The sequence below is a fragment of the Engystomops pustulosus genome, chromosome 7 (assembly GCF_040894005.1).
Source record: "Engystomops pustulosus chromosome 7, aEngPut4.maternal, whole genome shotgun sequence".
Classification (NCBI taxonomy): domain Eukaryota; kingdom Metazoa; phylum Chordata; class Amphibia; order Anura; family Leptodactylidae; genus Engystomops; species Engystomops pustulosus.
The window spans coordinates 160,140,965-160,159,522 of record NC_092417.1 but is presented as its reverse complement, the minus strand read 5'-3'; the positions used below and the strand labels follow the sequence as shown (position 1 = coordinate 160,159,522).

The following is an 18,558-nucleotide window of genomic DNA, read 5'->3' as shown; positions in this document are numbered from 1 at the left end:
ATCGGCGCAAATCGGAAATATTCGGGTAACACGTCGGGAAAACGCGAATCGGGCCCTTAGTAAATGACCCCCAATCTGCTCAACATCTGGCAGTTTATAACATGCTATCTGCATGCACATTGTGTGCAGCGCCTGCTCTATAACATGCTGCCTTCAGTTAGATCACATCGTAAAATCTGTTCAGTTTCCCCTGTTCTATAACATGCTGCCTGCAAATAGGACACTGTATACAATCTGCTCAGCTCCTCCTGCTCTATAACATGCTGCCTGCAGATAGGACACTATGTATAATCTGCTCAGCTCCTCCTGCTCTATAACATCCTGCCTGCAGATAGGACACTATATACAATCTGCTCAGCTCCTCCTGCTCTATAACATGCTGCCTGCAGATAGGACACTATGTACAATCTGCTCAGCTCCTCCTGCTCTATAACATGCTGCCTGCAGGTAGGACACTATGTACAATCTGCTGAGCTCCTCCTGTTCTATAACATGGTGCCTGCAGATAGGACACTATGTACAATGTGCCCAGCTCCTCCTGCTCTATAACATGCTGCCTGCAGATAGAACACTATGTACAATCTGCTCAGCTCCTCCTGCTCTATAACATGCTGCCTGCAGATAGGACACTATGTACAATGTACTCAGCTCCTCCTGCTCTATAACATTCTGCCTGCAGATAGGACACTATGTACAATGTGCCCAGCTCCTCCTGCTCTATAACATGCTGCCTGCAGGACTACATCCTGGCTGCCCCCTTAAAAGCTGTCTGCAGAATGGGTTTCAGATTCACGAGTTCCTTTTAAACAAAAATAATACAAAGTTATTATTTTACAACTTCCCACTGATACAGAATAGGTTAAAATAAATGACATACAAATAAGCTAAATAAATTAAATTACCAGAGAAAAGTTAACAGCAGAAATTCAATTATACATATACAATTAGAATATAAGAGCGGAGCGTGAGTCATCCTTCTCTTTCATTCTAGACGATGTGACTGGGGGATATGCAGATACAACACCAGCAATACAGGAGAATTACCATAACTCCCAGGCTGGGGCTAAGCTGTGCCCGGGGTAGGGGGCAGGAGGAGATCTTCTCACCCCACAGCTAAATATATGGCCATAGATCACAAAGTATCCGGGGCATGCCCAATGTAATATAATGTATAGCACTATTATATGGGCGTGTGTATGCTAATGGTTTCATCTGAGAAAAGGGGAACCAGAGTGAGAGTCCCTCTATAATGTTCTTCCACAGGGACTAAGAGGGAACCAAAAGACTGCAGAGACATAGAGGGGATGAAGAGGTTGCTGTAACCTAGAGGGCAGAGACCTTGGGGGGTCCAAGAGACCTAGAGGAGACCAAGAGGCTGCAGTGACCTAGAGGAGACCAAGAGGCTGCAGTGACCTAGAGGAGACCAAGAGGCTGCAGTGACCTAGAGGAGACAAAGAGACCGCAGTGACCTAGAGGAGACAAAGAGACCGCAGTGACCTAGAGGAGACCAAGAGACTGCAGTGACCTAGAGGGGAACAAGAGACTGCAGTGACCTAGAGGGGAACAAGAGACTGCAGTGACCTAGAGGAGACCAAGAGGCTGCAGTGACCTAGAGGAGACCAAGAGGCTGCAGTGACCTAGAGGAGACCAAGAGAATGCAGTGACCTAGTGGAGACCAAGAGGCTGCAGTGACCTAGTGGAGACCAAGAGGCTGCAGTGACCTAGAGGAGACCAAGAGGCTGCAGTGACCTAGAGGAGACCAAGAGAATGCAGTGACCTAGTGGAGACCAAGAGGCTGCAGTGACCTAGTGGAGACCAAGAGGCTGCAGTGACCTAGAGGAGACCAAGAGGCTGCAGTGACCTAGAGGAGACCAAGAGAATGCAGTGACCTAGTGGAGACCAAGAGACCGCAGTGACCTAGAGGAGACCAAGAGACCGCAGTGACCTAGTGGAGACCAAGAGACTGCAGTGACCTAGAGGAGACCAAGAGACTGCAGTGACCTAGAGGAGACCAAGAGACTGCAGTGACCTAGAGGAGACCAAGAGACTGCAGTGACCTAGAAGGAACCAAGAGACCGCAGTGACCTAGAGGGGAATGAGAGATTGCAGTGACTTAGAGAGGACTTGGAGGTTGTGGAGACCCAACGTTGACCTGGAGGCCTCAGAGACCAAAAGATGCTAGACACTAAACCATCTACTATCCCTGCTGCTCCTGACTGCAAAAAAAGGATGGAAAACCAGACTACTGCTCCCCTGCAGCTTGTCCGAGCGCATTCCCAAAGGCTTGTGCCACGTGGAGTACTCTTGTGGCCACCATGCAGGCATCGTGATATGAGCTCAGCCTTTTGAGTTGAGTTCTATTACAATTAGTGTATACCCCACCATACTGTGTCAGAGCCATGTGGCCATAGCTGGGAATGGCATACATACGGGTGCAAGACGTGGGTGGGCACTAGTCACCCCACCCCTCAGCACAGGAAGCCCAGCGGCTGCTCACCCACCATCCCTCCTGCACCCGGCACCCTCCTGAGCACTACACCCAGGTACAAACAGGGCAGGGGTATCAGAAGTAGCTCATTTCTTCTGGAAAATTTAAGTCGAAAGTGAGGACAACACTGGACTTGTTGACAGTGAAGCCAAACGTGCCAGGAAATTGATGTGTCCATTGGGAGCTATTATGTGCAGCGCTATATACTGTATATACCACCCCCACATCTCATTTATAGCTCAAACACCAAACTTCCTCTCATTACGGCAGCGGCAGCAGCATCTTGTAGCCTCACCTCCACCTCCTACTTACTGCAGCACAAGCAATTACTACATTTCATTAGCTGCTATTGCCAAGTGCTTTGTGCTGTTTGCCGTCCTCGGCTCTGCTGGATCACCATTAGGATAGGGACCCCGAAAACCACTACCACATCACCCTGTATCACATTGTCATCATGTATGTGTAACAAATACTGGTGTCTATGGATATATATGCAGATGAATAAATAAAGGGTGACCCCAACCTACCTCTAATGAATGTGGTCAAAGAGCTTGTCCCCTTTCAGAAACTAATTGATAAAAAATTGTACTTGGTCATGTGATGTCACACAGGTGCACGCCTCGGTATATCCCTGGTCATGTGATCTTATACAGGTGAAGGGCATGTTACAGTAATCAGAGTGTGTTATCACGAGCCGTGCACCTGTGTGACATCACATGATCAGGGATATAACGAGCCGTGCACCTGTGTGACAACATATGACCAGATATATAACGAGCCGTGCACCTGTGTGACATCACATGATCAGGTATATAATGAGCCGTCCACCTGTGTGACATCACATGACCAGGGATATAACGAGCCATGCATCTGTGTGACATCATATGACCAGATATATAATGAGCCGTGCACCTGTATGACATCACATGACCAGGGATATAACAAACCATGCACCTGTGTGACATCACATGACCAGGGATATAACGAGCCGTGCACCTGTTTGAGATCACATGACCAGGGATATAACGAGCCGTGCACCTGTGTGACATCACATGACCATGGACAAGTTTTATACACAGGAAGTAAACACTGGAGCTTCCTATAGAATGACAGCAAGCAGGGATCAAGAAAACTGATACAAAGAAAGTATATTGGAAAATTGTATAACATTTCATTACACAAACAATATTCAATTATTTGCTGAAAGTGGACAAACCGTTGAACTGTTCTACAGTCCCTCCCAGGTAGATCAAAATAAACATTGTGGTTCTTCAAAAAGACAACTTCTACTTCATGATCAGTAGGATTTTAGTGTTAAAGGGGTGTTCCTGAACTTTATTAGAATAGATCAGCATCTGAATCAAGGGGGTCAAGACAACTGGACCAACCACCGATCAGCTGGAGCAGTCGTAGCATCCAGACCGGTGATGTCATGTCCATTGGTGACATGTATACTCAAATGAACGGTGATAAACTTCAATACCAAGAGAAGCCACCATGCAATGCATGGCGCAGTGCTTGGTAGACTGTGAAAAAGCCCTAGCACTTGCCTAGTCTTTATACAGCTGATTTGTGGGACAACTATGATAAACCTGGGACACTTATTCATAAACCCAGGCACCGTGACTGGGGTAATCTTCTTATATTTGTTATCCATGACCTCCTGACTTCTAAAATGAACTTCTAAAATTATGCTTATGAGTCAGTCTGGGGGCTTTACGAGAGCCCCTCTCTGCTGTAGTGTCGCAGGCCGTTATACTGTCTCCCCCTCACGCTGCACCATCAGCACTTCACTCTTGGGGGGACGGGGACAGTGTAAGAGCCTATGAATCTGCAGCACAGAGGGGCTATGGTAACACCCACAGAGCCCTCTAGGCTTATTAGGATACTTTTAAAAGTTGATTTTGGAAGGAAGAAAGCCATGGATAATAAATATAAGAAAATTACTACAGTCACGGTACCTGGATCTATGGGTAAGTGTCCCAGATTAAACCTGATGGATTTTGAAGGTAGATTTCCTTTAAAGAGAACCCGTCAGCAGAAATTGACCTAATAAACAACGATTTATATGCACACATTTCACGTGATTCATATTCAATGTTATTAGTAACATAATGTATAGCAAAATCTGCTGAATGTATGTGTAAACTTGCCTAATTTGTAGCATGTTTGATGTGATATGGTCGATCTTGTGCGGTTTTTAACCCCTTACTTTACAATTTTACTTTACAGCTTTATTGCTGTTTAGCTCCTATTACTCAGTGATGGTCAGATATAATATTCCAGAGTGTGAGCACGGACTCTCTAAGCAGACACTTCATGATCCCTCTAGTGCTGTGAGATGCTGTGTGCTGACAATGTGCTTAGATTATCAGGGTACAGGTTTGTTTAGACTTTTATTTAATTTCTGATCATTCACTAGTATCTGACATATAGAAAAAGAGAGAAGAGACAGATCAGAGATAAAAGGTGAGATCCATGAGATGGAAATAAAACACAATGACACATCGGCTCTAGTAAATCTCAGCTATAACACACACAGAATCAGCTCTGCTATATGCCTCCCTTCCCTGGATAAAGACCTTATTTCATCTGCAGTTTGTAGAGTAAACTCTGCACACAGGAAGTGCCTGTCTGAGCTGGTCATGTAATGCAGGGGGGAGTGGAAAGAGGCAGAGAGCACTGCATCCTGGAGACAAGAGAAGCTACTCACAATAAGAATCCCGCCATAGTCAGAAGATTTACAACTGGATCCAGGGCAACCAAATTGTGTATACCAGAACTGATAGAGACAGGTTTGAATCTCATCTGTGAAATTCAGCATTTTTGTTAATAACAGTAAATTGGAGAATTGGGGACATTTACATAAAGTGTCTCGGTTTGCAATGGCTTGGTTACTGACTTGCTCTCGAAAAGGAGAAACATATTTAATATTGTGGAGCTGTGCAGATATATTTCTAGTGCCGAGACCATTTTATGTCACTGGGACCAAAATCTGTCCCAGGCTCCATAAATGTGTGTGGCAGTCTTAGAACAAACTGTGCACACTGCCCTGGAGTGCAGCAATGGCTGCTGCGGCAATGCATCCGTGGCTGACCTCGTTCAACAGCTCGTCCAGTCGGAATTGAATGCCAGAAGGATAGGCGGCAGACATGCTAATGTGGGCAGTGTTTGCCTCCAGCATCCCAAGAGCCATCTTCATTTTGACGGCGCCCAACCTCTCGGCTTCCACAGACTTTAAATTTATGCACAACCCTGCTGCAAGCCTCCTCCTGCCGCTAGCCAGTGACGTCAGAGACGTGGCGTGGAGAGAGTGCAGCATGTGCTCTCTCTTAGTTCCCAGCCAACAGCAGAAGGAGGTTTGCAACAGGGACGTGTCTATATTAAAGTCCGGGGAAGCAGAGAGGCGCTTGGGCGCTGTCAGTCTGACCGCCTTCAGCACTTTTACAAAGTTATTATTTTGGCACTAAAGAAGCCATAATATATGTAAAACTCAGCTCCCCCCAACCCCTAAACGTAACGAGCAGCCTATTTAGGACACTCTACCACCAGTAATCTGGTGGTAGATTTACTTTAAAGGGAACCTGTCACCAGGGACCTCATTTTCACTAAAGACAGATTATATAAACCCATGACACCTGTAGTGCAAAAATGCCTCTCTGCATTTTCTAAGCATTTGTATTACTATATAATTGTGTGTTATAACTTACCTTGCACCCTGACAAAATCCTGGGGTAGTACCAGGGGCTGGCGTTTGGTTTGGATGCATTTCAAAAAACATGTGACTTGTCTGAGTTGCAGGATGCCTCCATCTTTGTGCTCTGTGCATCATGTCCCTCCCCCACTGATGTCACCTCACCAGGCTGTACCCTCTGAGAAGGAGGAGGAGCTGTACATGAGCACAAAGGTGGGGGCTGAGAGCTGAGGAGTCAGCAGCACAGACAAGGCACGTTGTTTTTTGAAATGCATCCAAACCAAAGCCCAGCCCCTGGGACTACCCCAGGATTTTGTCAGGGTGCAAGGTAAGATATAACACACAATTATATTTTAATGCAAATGCTTAGAAAAGGCAGAAAGGCAGATGTGCACTGCAGGCGTAATAAGCTTCTGCAACCTGACTTTAGTGGAAATGAGGTCCCTGGTGACAGGATCCCTTTAAAGGGTGCATCAGTAATCAGCACCCTAGATGCCCCAAAAACCATAGTACAGGACAAAATGCCACCCCAGAAAATATAAATACCACCCAAGATACTAAATACTGCGTTCAGAGCAGACAATAATAATAGAGACCCCAGAGAATATAATAGCAGTGAAAACCCCTAGAGCATACAATAATAACAGAAACCCCAGAGCACATAATATACTAATAGATAGACCCCATAGTTGACAATAATACTGGAGGCCCCCTAGAGCAGACAAAACAATAAATAATTACACTCCTTTCCTGGATTCACTTTCAACCAACACCAGGAGTCAGAACACAGAATGGAGCAGCAGGAGAGGAATCGGGAGCAGTGAGGACTTCTAAGCTGCACCTTTAGTTATGGAAGAGTTCAATGGACTCCGACTGTCAGTAGGGTCCAGGAAGCACCCTGCATGTGGTTGGCCGGGACAGGTTACAAATATTCTTCCAGGATTTTAGTTGAGATGAATGTGGCTGCAATTTATGTGCATGCTCAGTAGTGAAGCTCCTCCGCTACAAAGCAGATGAATAAGGCGCTGGTAATTCAACAGCTCACAGTGCCGGAGCTGCTATTCGGGCACCAGAGAGGGTGGAATGTTTACCCCATATATATCACACAGGATGGGAGTTCTTGCATCAAACTTAAATATGATGCAAGAACTCCCATCATGTGGGATCTGTGCAACCATTCCTGTCCATTTCCACAGGTTGTACATGATTTTGTTTCTAATCCGGACCCCTAATGTTCCAGCTAACTACGCTTTTTCAGTCCAGGACCCAAAAGTAGAGAACCCATTCAGCGTATTGCTGAAACTTTTTCCAGGTTCCCTCGCAGCGTTTGTATTGGGTTTCGAAATGCATTTCAATGTATGCGGGGAGGAGCTCGGCCTGATTACAATGTGTTAACATTGTGTTTACATAAACAGCCTGTGAATTCAGAATAAGAGAACTGATTTATTGGAAACAAAGGGGCTAAAGGAAAAAAGTTAGGTACAGAACAATATCTATCAGGGCGCATTCACACGTTGCGCTTTGGTTGCATTTTCATTGCGAGTTAAATCGCAGTACAACAGCTGAGGAGAGGAGATCTGTTTACAAAACACATTGTAAACACAATGTTAACACATATGTTGATAATGTGTTAACACATGTGTTAACAGTGTGTTTACAAATGCAAATAGTAATGTAATTAGGCAAATCACCTATCCTTAGCAGTTGTAATGCGTTTTAAACACAATGAAAACACAACCAAAGCGCCACGTGTGAACGCGTCCTAAGGGTGCGTTGTGTTTTGGTCGGGTTCGGCCACCTGACCCAGATATTTCCTCCAATTGGCTGGCCAATAAAAGCCAATGCTAGTTGCTAGGAGAGTAAATTTGCCAGATTGGCTACCAAAATGTCTGGGTCAGGAGGTCAAACCTGACCATCAGGTCATTTCTATAGGTCACACGTTAATCATCTGGTCGGACCCTGTAGACGGAAGGTGTAAGTTAACAACCCAGCAATTGAGCCGTTTACAATATTTGACCATTATTCTAGGTTTTAAAAGTTTTCAGCGCACCCCTTGAGGCTGCATTCATAAGTTCAGTTAACACATGGGTTTTCAAACGCATCAGAGCAGCTGAGATTAAGGAATTTGCCGTATTACATTGCTGTCAATATTGCATTTACAAAACTCATGCGTCAACGCGATGTTAAATCATGTGTTTAGGCAAATCTCCTCTTCTGAGCTGTTATGACGCATGCTTTAACGCAAACAAAACGCAACGTGTGAACGCTCCCTCAAACTAAATGGCTGATAACAGCAAACAATAGACACAACTGTCCACTTTCAACCCCCTATCAATGAATTGTTACTGGAAAGTTGGAACACGCTGCAAAAAAGTATAGTGTACTCAGTATCATTTTTGAACAAAACAAGAAAAAAAACGCGTGTGTGAATAGGTCTTTAGCACAATGACCCTTTAACCCCGCATTAAAACATGCACAGAGAGAACCGCACCATGTAAACAAGACCCTGCTGTTAACGCGCCCTATGCAGTCCCAATCTACACTTACTATAATAATAGACGATGAAGAACAGACCGGAAGTCGCTAACACATGGGACCGCAGCCGGTGCACTCTCGTAATAGTTCCCCCAAGCAACAAAGCATTGGACTACACAGATCCGCCTCGGAAAGCAAAACATTATATATTGTTTTTATCGAATTTTATGACATAACCGGGGATTTCGCAATCCCGGGCACGTACCGAGGGCAGTCACGTAGGTAAAAAAATATTTTTAGGTAGGGTGACGTATGAAGGAAGGAGGCCCCGCCCATTGTGTGACGTCACGGCGGCCGCTTACTGGAGGACGCGGCTGTAACGTCTAAGGGCGCCGGATTTGAAAGCTATAACGGGCGGCGGCGTAAGAAGAGACGGGTGAGAAGATACACGGGTGTGTGTGATGTGAGGGGCAGGAGAGGCCTCGGCTGTGGCCCCACTGCAGGGGGCAGGAGTTGTGAGGGCAGTGCTGTGCAGGGGAGCTGTGTACACTGCTATCTCCACTACTGCTGGGTGTATATAGATACATATGAGTTATATGAAGTGACACTGAAATAAAAGGACAAATATTTGGAGACGCTGTAACGACACTGCATGAATAAGAAGCAAGAACCATTATTTATGGCAATGTTCACACACAGCAGAGATTTCCTCTGCTAAATACAAACCTCTTCTGTTCATCTGAATGCATGTACATGGGTTCTGCATAAGGATGTCATAGAAAGTCTGCTATGGGGCCCGCAGTGTCAGGGGGCACCAGAACTCTGCGTTTTTGCCTGTGTATATACTGTATATGGCGCCGTATGCATGCGTATATATTGTATATGGCGCCGCATGCGTGCGTATATATTGTATATGGCGCCGCATGCGTGCGTATATATTGTATATGGCGCCGCATGCGTGCGTATATATTGTATATGGCGCCGCGTGCGTGCGTATATATTGTATATGGCGCCGCGTGCGTGCGTATATATTGTATATGGCGCCGCGTGCGTGCGTATATATTGTATATGGCGCCGCGTGCGTGCGTATATATTGTATATGGCGCCGCGTGCGTGCGTATATATTGTATATGGCGCCGCGTGCGTGCGTATATATTGTATATGGCGCCGCGTGCGTGCGTATATATTGTATATGGCGCCGCGTGTGTGTGTGTGTGTATACTGTATATGGCGCTGTATGATGCATAGCTTTATATGCTGTATGTTTAATAATCTTTATATATATATAGCGCCATCATATTCTGTAGCGCTTTACATATTCTGAGGAACATATACAAATAAAATAGGACATTACAGAGTATTAACAGTCATATAAAAACAATAGCAGTGAGGGCCCTGACCGTCTATGAGACCGGTGTAAGCTATGTGTGTATGTACTGGGTTTGATTGTTACATGAGTGAGTAAAGAAATATGTGTATATATATATATGGGTAGAGGTCTGCTTTGGGGCCCTGTCTCTCCTAGTTACCTGGTCTGCTGTATGTATATAGATATGTGTATGTCTAGTGACTGATAAGTTAGTTCGCCAGGCACGTGGTCCAAAACAGGAGGTCAGGCAGGGCTCAATAGCACATGTCTGGCCACCGCTGCCAAAATGTGAGGTGGTCGTAACCGAGGAAGCCATCTCGTTTCTAAGGGACCATATGACTACATTTATGGGAAATTATCTTCACACAGGAACATTTTTTTTAAAAAACATGTAATTAAAGAAATGTTTATATATGGCAGATTAGTGAAACTGAATGTAAATGCCCAGACGAGAATACTCCTTTAAAGGGAACCTAGCAGCCTCTTTACTCCTCCTACCCTTAGATCACCCGAGAAGCCGGCGTTCTGCGCATGCGCGGCCACAGCTCCGGGGCCGCGGCTACTGGGGATGTGTAGAACTCCGGCTTCTCGGACCAGGGCGCGCAGCTACGAGGAGCTGCGCACCGAAGATGTCAGGGTAGGAGGAGTAAAGAGCCTACTGGGGGCGTGGAGTAGCCGCGATGTGTAGCCTCATGTCCAGCTACTCCACCCCCCCAGTAGCCGATTTACAAAATTTACATATTAGGGCAATAAAGTTTTCTAAAACATAGCGGAGACGTGAGGATCAGATCTAAAAAAGAGCTATCCTCACGTCCCATACATGCGGTGGCGGTAGGTTCCCTTTAAGCCGCAGCCCCATTTTTTGTATTCTGACCTGTGTCGCTTTATATGGTTATAACTCTGTTACGTATAAAAGCGATTCTGAGGGGTTTTTTTTCCCACATGTTGTGCTTCATTTCAGTGGTAAATGTTGGATGATAAGTTTTGAGTTTATTTACAAAAAAAAGAAGAATTGATGAATTTTTGGAAAAATTTGCCATTTTCGAATTTTGAAATCATTGCGTTTTCAGGCAGATCGATTTACCACCTAAATAAGTTGCTGAATAACATTTCCCATTTGTCTACTTTACATTTTCATCATTTTTGAAACGTCTGGATAATTTATTTTGTTGTCGCACGGCTTACAAATAGAATATAGATTTTTTTTTCCGTATTTTCAGAATTGACTATTTTGGGGATAAATACTGTTTTTATTGAAATTTTGAATATTTTAATTAAAAAAAAAAACCCTATTTCAACCAATTTTCAAATCTGCACCCCTCAAACTATCCGTAACAGTTTTTAGGGAGATTGTTAACCCATTGAGATCTTCATAGTAATTAAATCGAAATGTAGGTGAAATTTAGAATGGTCAAATTTTGTCAGTTATAAGTTTATTTGGCCCAAAACGTTACACATTTCCAAAAGTTAAAAAGAGAAAACCCACCATTCAATTTGTTCTGCAATGTTTTATGGGGGCACAGCGAGGCGCAGAAGGGAAGGAGCACCCTGCAGCTGCCAGGATTTTAGTTTCCTCATTGGCCCTTTTTGTAGGCTATAAAATTTTCACTTTTCCGTTATTTGGGCCATGTGACGGCATTTTTTTTGCGGGGCGAGATGCTTTTTCCAGTGTTACCATTTTGGGGTTGGTATCACCTATTGTTGAAAATTTCTGAACTTTGTTTTTAGGTCAGGAGTAGAAAAGCATCAATTCTGTACTGGATTTTTTTTTTTTTTTTTTTGTTGATGTTCACCTTATAGCCTAATAATCCTGTTATCTTTATTCTATGGGTCGATACAATTACGGGGATACCAGACTTTAACATTTTTTCTTAAGTTTTACTAAATTTGCCAAATAAAACCCTAATGTGGGGAAAAAATCTATCATTTGTTCATTGCCGTCTCCCAAGTTTCATAACATTTTTACTTTTTTTAACTACAGAGCTGGTTGATGGCTTGTTTTTTGCGGGACATATTCTACTTTGCACCAATATCATTTTGGAGTACATATGTTTTTTTTTTATCACATTTTAATTGCATTTTTGTGGGATTAAATAGGTAAAAATCATTTTTGTTGGGTTTTTAGTTTATTTTTTACAGCGTTCATGGTATTTACTTTTTTCTATGGGTTATTACGGACGTGGTGATACTATATATGTGGTGTTTGTGTGATTTAGACTTTTTTTTGTGCATTATATGTCTCTTTATATGTTTTGGGGCTTATGGGCTTTTTTATTAATTTATTAAATACAATTTTTTTTTACTTACATTTTTATTTCTTCCACTATGGGACATGAACAAGCAATCATCTGACTGCGTGTTCATGATAATACTCTGCAATACTGATGTATTGCAGGGTATTAGCAGTGTCCGCCTTTGCACATGCAGAGGCCGGCACTGTGCCTTTAACACAACGTCATATACACCATATTAATGGCACTGCCTGCGGACAGCCCTGGGGTCCTGGTCGGACCTCAGGGCTGCCATAGCAACAATAGCAAAATTCCCTCTTTTATGTGAAATTTCACACGTTTACCTATAAATAATATCTCCCCCAAAGTCAGGCAAATGTGACTCTTTAATGGTTGCAGGAGGAGTGTCAGTTCCTAATGCCCCTAACTTGGGGTTCTAGAACTCTGCTTGCTGTGAGTGAGGAAAAGTCTTATTTTCTCAAAGCTGACCACTCAAAGCTCAAGTACTGTCCCTGGATGCCAGAATGCCAGAGTCGCATGGCTTCTCTATAAGCTCGTTGCTTGCGTCAAGCGCTGATCCACTGGTTCTATGGTGCATCTGTAGTTTTTTTTCAGTGATCTGTGCAGATGCATATACATTGCTTTTTCATATTGTTATTATATGGATCATGTCATCCCATTTCAGTGGTGTTAGTCATATTATGTTATATGTTGTGTGCATTGTCAGTAGTGATGTAATGGTGGGTCAGTGTTATCTATATAGAGGTCATTGTACAGGGAGGAGGAGGAGATAAGCTGCGACATCATCTATTGTCAGTAGTGATGTAATGATGGGTCAGTGTTATCTATATAGAGGTCATTGTACAGGGAGGAGGAGGAGATAAGCTGTGACATCATCTATTGTCAGTAGTGATGTAATGATGGGTCAGTGTTATCTATATAGAGGTCATTGTACAGGGAGGGGGAGGAGATAAGCTGTGACATCATCTATTGTCAGTAGTGATGTAATGATGGGTCAGTGTTATCTATATAGAGGTCATTGTACAGGAAGGGGGAGGGGATAAGCTGTGACATCATCTATTGTCAGTAGTGATGTAATGATGGGGCAGTGTTATCTATATAGAGGACATTGTACAGGGAGGGGGAGGAGATAAGCTGTGACATCATCTATTGTCAGTAGTGATGTAATGATGGGTCAGTGTTATCTATATAGAGGTCATTGTACAGGGAGGGGGAGGGGATAAGCTGTGACATCATCTATTGTCAGTAGTGATGTAATGATGGGTCAGTGTTATCTATATAGAGGACATTGTACAGGGAGGGGGAGGAGATAAGCTGTGACATCATCTATTGTCAGTAGTGATGTAATGATGGGTCAGTGTTATCTATATAGAGGTCATTGTACAGGAAGGGGGAGGGGATAAGCTGTGACATCATCTATTGTCAGTAGTGATGTAATGATGGGTCAGTGTTATCTATATAGAGGTCATTGTACAGGGAGGGGGAGGGGATAAGCTGTGACATCATCTATTGTCAGTAGTGATGTAATGATGGGTCAGTGTTATCTATATAGAGGTCATTGTACAGGGAGGGGGAGGGGATAAGCTGTGACATCATCTATTGTCAGTAGTGATGTAGTGATGGGTCAGTGTTATCTATATAGAAGACATTGTACAGGGAGGGGGAGGAGATAAGCTGTGACATCATCTATTGTCAGTAGTGATGTAATGATGGGTCAGTGTTATCTATATAGAGGTCATTGTACAGGGAGGGGGAGCAGATAAGCTGTGACATTATCTATTATCAGTAGTGATGTAATGATGGGTCAGTGTTATCTATATAGAGGTCATTGTACAGGGAGGGGGAGGAGATAAGCTGTGACATCATCTATTGTCAGTAGTGATGTAATGATGGGTCAGTGTTATCTATATAGAGGACATTGTACAGGGGGGAGGAGATAAGCTGTGACATCATCTATTGTCAGTAGTGATGTAATGATGGGTCAGTGTTATCTATATTGAGGTCATTGTACAGGAGGGGGAGGAGATAAGCTGTGACATCATCTATTGTCAGTAGTGATGTAATGATGGGTCAGTGGTGTTAATTAGGTTGTCTCTAGTATTTTGATGCCTGCTCTGGGGAAAGGGTCTCCAGTATTTCACCACCATCTGCCATGAAGGGATATCTCTAGTATTATTACTTGTCTGCTCTAGGGTTTCATATTTATTGCGTGGTCTGGGGGCATGCAGTAGTGAATGCAGTATCTGGTTTCTGGGGTGGTATATAGGTTTGTGCTGTGGTATGTGTAATTTGTTGGGTGCATTTTGTGCTGTAAAGTGGCATTTAGTGCGCGCCCCTGATATTCAGCGCTATAGCAATCCAATTTATTCGGCATCCCCATTAGAATGTATTTTTACTAGACGCGCACCAACGGCAGGGCACAGGTTAATCGGGTCTGGAAAATGGATTGTGATCCCGTGTACACATCCATTAATCACTTTATTTTTCTCTCTTCAGGGATATCCCTGATGAGTCCCTTCTAGGAGGGAGAGATTTGCATTATAAAAGCCCCTGGTTTCGTCCCCCGCCGCTGCTCCCCCGGGATGTACGGGTGGTATCTGTCACCAGCCCACACCGCGCTCCTCACACAGCAGCTTCAATGCACCTTTTACATTGCAATATTTGGGGATATCCCTTCCCCTATCCGCACATTTCTTCCTCGTGCCATTAATATATCGGCTAAAAATAATGTCACAGCCTACGGGGAAATATGGATTCCCCCATCGCAGTAATATCGGCGGACGGAGGGATCTGCAGATAATAGATCTATTTACAGATGCATCTCCCTTCTTCTTCTTCTTCATGCATTATTGATGTGTTTTTCGCGAGGTTTCCTCTCCGTCCTTTGCCAAGCGCCTGGGTTTTTTTTTTTTTTAGGTGATATATTTATGGAGACGGCATTGAGATGCGGCCCCGCACCTGGAGGAGGTTGTCTACATCAAAACATTTCCCGGATACGCCGTGTATCCGAGCCTCGCGTGCTAAGTCATGGGATGATGCTCCTCCTGTGGATACATCACAGACGCTTAGTAATGGCGGCTGCTCCCATTCGTGCCGCCATCTAATATCCACGCGGATTATGATCCCAATAGCAAAGAACGTATAACCCGATTCTACAGAATCCAAATTCAGAACGGAAATGTCCATAAAGTTTTAATTCTTTTTTAACTTTGTGCAAGTTTATCAAGTGTCTAAAACTTAAAGGAAACCTACCACTTGTAGTGGCAGGTTTCTGATGGAAATACCGGGCACCAGCTCAGGCTGAGCTGGTGCCGGAGCTTATTTTTGTTAGTGTTTTAAACCGCGGTATCGTGGTTTAAAACACTTTTTAAACTTTATAGCCGGCGCAGGCAGGTACGCGCTCGGCGCTTTCCATGCGTGCGGCTCTCCTTCACTTCCTATGTAGCCGCGCGCATGGTAAGCGCCGAGCGCGTACCTCCCTGCGCCGGCTATAAAGTTTAAAAAGTGTTTTAAACCACGATACCGCGGTTTAAAACACTAACAAAAATAAGCTCCGGCACCAGCTCACCCTGAGTATTTCCATCTGAAACCTGCCACTTCAAGTGGTAGGTTTCCTTTAAAGGGGTTTTTCCCACGAACAAAAGGATGGGGCCTAACTTGCTGATTGGTGGGGGTCTCGGCAATATCCGTCAGCTCCATAGAGATTAATGGAGGAGAAGGGTCATGTGCGGCCGTCTGCTCCATTAGTCTGACGGAGCAACAAGGGTTTGACGGAGGTACATGGGACCCCATTGGACTCCTCGTTTTCGTGATCTGTGGGTGTCTCAGCACTGAGACCCCCACTGATCAGCAAGTTAGGCCCTATCCACAGGTGTTCGTGGGAAAACCCCTTTAAACTAGACAGTCTACACCCGATTCCCGGATGATAAATTTAGTGTTGCGTTAAAGGGGTATCCCAAATCAAGACAGGATTACAGGATTTGTCATAAATGGATGATAGATGCCGGTCCCACCTCTGAAACCTATATCATTCTCCATTCATCGCTGAGGTTATACGTTCCATGCTCCCACGTGGCGAGTGGTGGCAGCAAAGTCTCCGTTCACCCCGGCTGCGGGAAGGTGGTCAGCGGACCCCTCTTTCTGTGATAGATGTGGCTCCCAGGGGAAGGACTCTCATCTATTTATTATGTAACCTTGGGATAAATGGTTTAGATGGGAAAACACCTTGGTCACTTTCCACCTATTATTAGTTGGCTCAGTGTAATGGAGAGATGAATAGAGCAGGCACGGCATCATTACTGAGACCCCCATTCATCAGAAAGTTAGGCCCTGTCTTGTGGAAAGAGCCTAACTTGCTATGACTGGAGAAGCCCATGCATACATTTTTTTTTTTTTTAGGGCCCTTTTCACTCGCAACCACTCCCTTTTCCAAAGCCACACCTCTGTTGTTGTACTGAAGTAAAAAAAAAGTGTCTGAAAATTGATGTCTCTGTACAGCTGGGGTTTAGGATCCCAAAAATATTCAGCTTTCCTCTGGCCATTGCTCTTATGCAGAGAAATAAAGGTGAGCCCGATGAGCCTCCAGCGCATGCGCATTGCATCTGGTGAGGTGGAGGGCAGTACCTCTCACTTTACTGCCCAATCACCTGCATACGCGGTAATGCAGGTGGCATCACCAGGTGCACTGCGCAAGCGTCCGAGGCTGATCGCACTCACAGCCAATTTACCCCTGAATATCCCTGCAGAGGTGATATAAGTTCTATAAATATAAGGTTAAAAAACTTTGGTTTGTGATTTTTGCTACATCTTGATAAAGACAGTCCGCTCTTGGTGTGGGGTTTAGCAGAAAGGAAATCTACAATCAGGAATCTTGATTATTAGACCCTGAAGTGAGATTCCCCAAATAACCCTTTTACTATTTCCTAAAATGTTTCTGTTTTCCATTATATGCTATTTAGCTGCAGAGGCTGCCAGGGGGGCGGAGTAGCCTCTGTGAGCCCGGGGATAAGGGCTCTGAGTAGCATCCGCAGAGCCGCAGCGGCATGGCCCACGCCTGCGCAGAGCACCTCTCTGGCGTTGGGAGCCATTGCGCCTGCGCGGGCTGTGCCATCTGGTCCACAGGGGGCAGCTCTGCAGAGGCTGCTCACAGCATGGAGTAACCTTAGGCCTGGAGCTTACAGAGGCTACTCCATCTCTGCAGCTTATTGGCATATAAATGAAATAAAGTTTTAAAACATATTACTTTTTAGAAAATGGTAAAAGCTGTATAGGGATATTTGGGGGATCTATTATCAGGATCCACTAAGTGCATTTCACACAGTTGATTTATTTTAAAGGGATATTCCCTTTTGCCGGCTTTGCTACCAATTGCCTATCCATACCCCCGCACTGATCAGCTGTACCAGGCTGCCTACGGAAAAACTTTTTATAAAGTGACATTTGTAGTAGTGCAGCTTTAACTTATATTCAGTCCCTTTAAAGGACATCTACCACCAGGATGAAGGATTGTAAACTAAGCACAATGACATACTGGTGTGTGCCCCGTCTGGCAGGATCTGCTCTTCTTTTAGCTCCATGTTTGTTTGTTTTTTTAAAGCTTTAAAAATGATGCAAAGGAGCCTGAGGGGCTCCAGGCTCCATAGATGTCATTTGAGACCAGTGCCCCTTGGGGTTATTTGCATAATTTTGAAAGCCTTTTTTAATAAAAACAAGGGCATAAGGCGCTAAAAGAAGAGCAGATCCTGCAGGTCAGTGTGCTGGGTTTACAATACTTCATCCTGGTGGTAATGTCCTTTAATTCTGAAGTCTCTGCAGTAGGCTGTGCAGCATCCACTACCCCTCTGGACCTCACTATTGATGCCCAGAATTCCAATGCCTTAGACCTACACCACCCATGGCACAGAGCATAAGATTTGCCAGGATGGCTCCTGTAAGCAGCAGTCTCCCATCATGCAGTAGCACAGTTGTTGTTTTTTCCCGAAACTTCACAAAGACGATTGTACACAACGGCGCGTAGCGTTACAGCTTACACGCCAACTTCCCTGATCTGTGTGGGAGGCTTCTTCATTTGCCTCCTCTCTCCTGACTCTTCCATCTCCCAGCGGAAAGACTCGCAGCTGGAGACTTAAAACCAATTCATTAAAGCGATCAAGTGGAACCGCCGCCAGTCCCAACACCTCTCTGATAGCGCAGCATTACCTCCCAACGACATATTCCGTATGGCCGTAATCTCTATAGGTGTTTTGTCGCGGTTTACGTTACTCGAGATGCATTATGTTCA

The 18,558-nt window shown here is 44.5% G+C and overlaps 1 protein-coding gene across 2 annotated transcripts in view; it reads right to left on the bottom strand.

Moving 5' to 3' along the window:
• Nucleotides 1-8,956, bottom strand: part of METTL15 (methyltransferase 15, mitochondrial 12S rRNA N4-cytidine) — a 147,483-nt gene extending 138,527 nt beyond the window's left edge. The window contains exon 1 of one of the 2 annotated variants that reach the window (XM_072118566.1): nt 8,730-8,956. In XM_072118566.1, coding sequence (XP_071974667.1) covers nt 8,730-8,860 — 131 coding nt within the window. In that variant the 5' untranslated portion in view covers nt 8,861-8,956. The remainder of the gene's footprint in view (nt 1-8,729) is intronic. The other variant, XM_072118565.1, reaches the window with a different exon arrangement.
• Nucleotides 8,957-18,558: the final 9,602 nt, after the last annotated feature.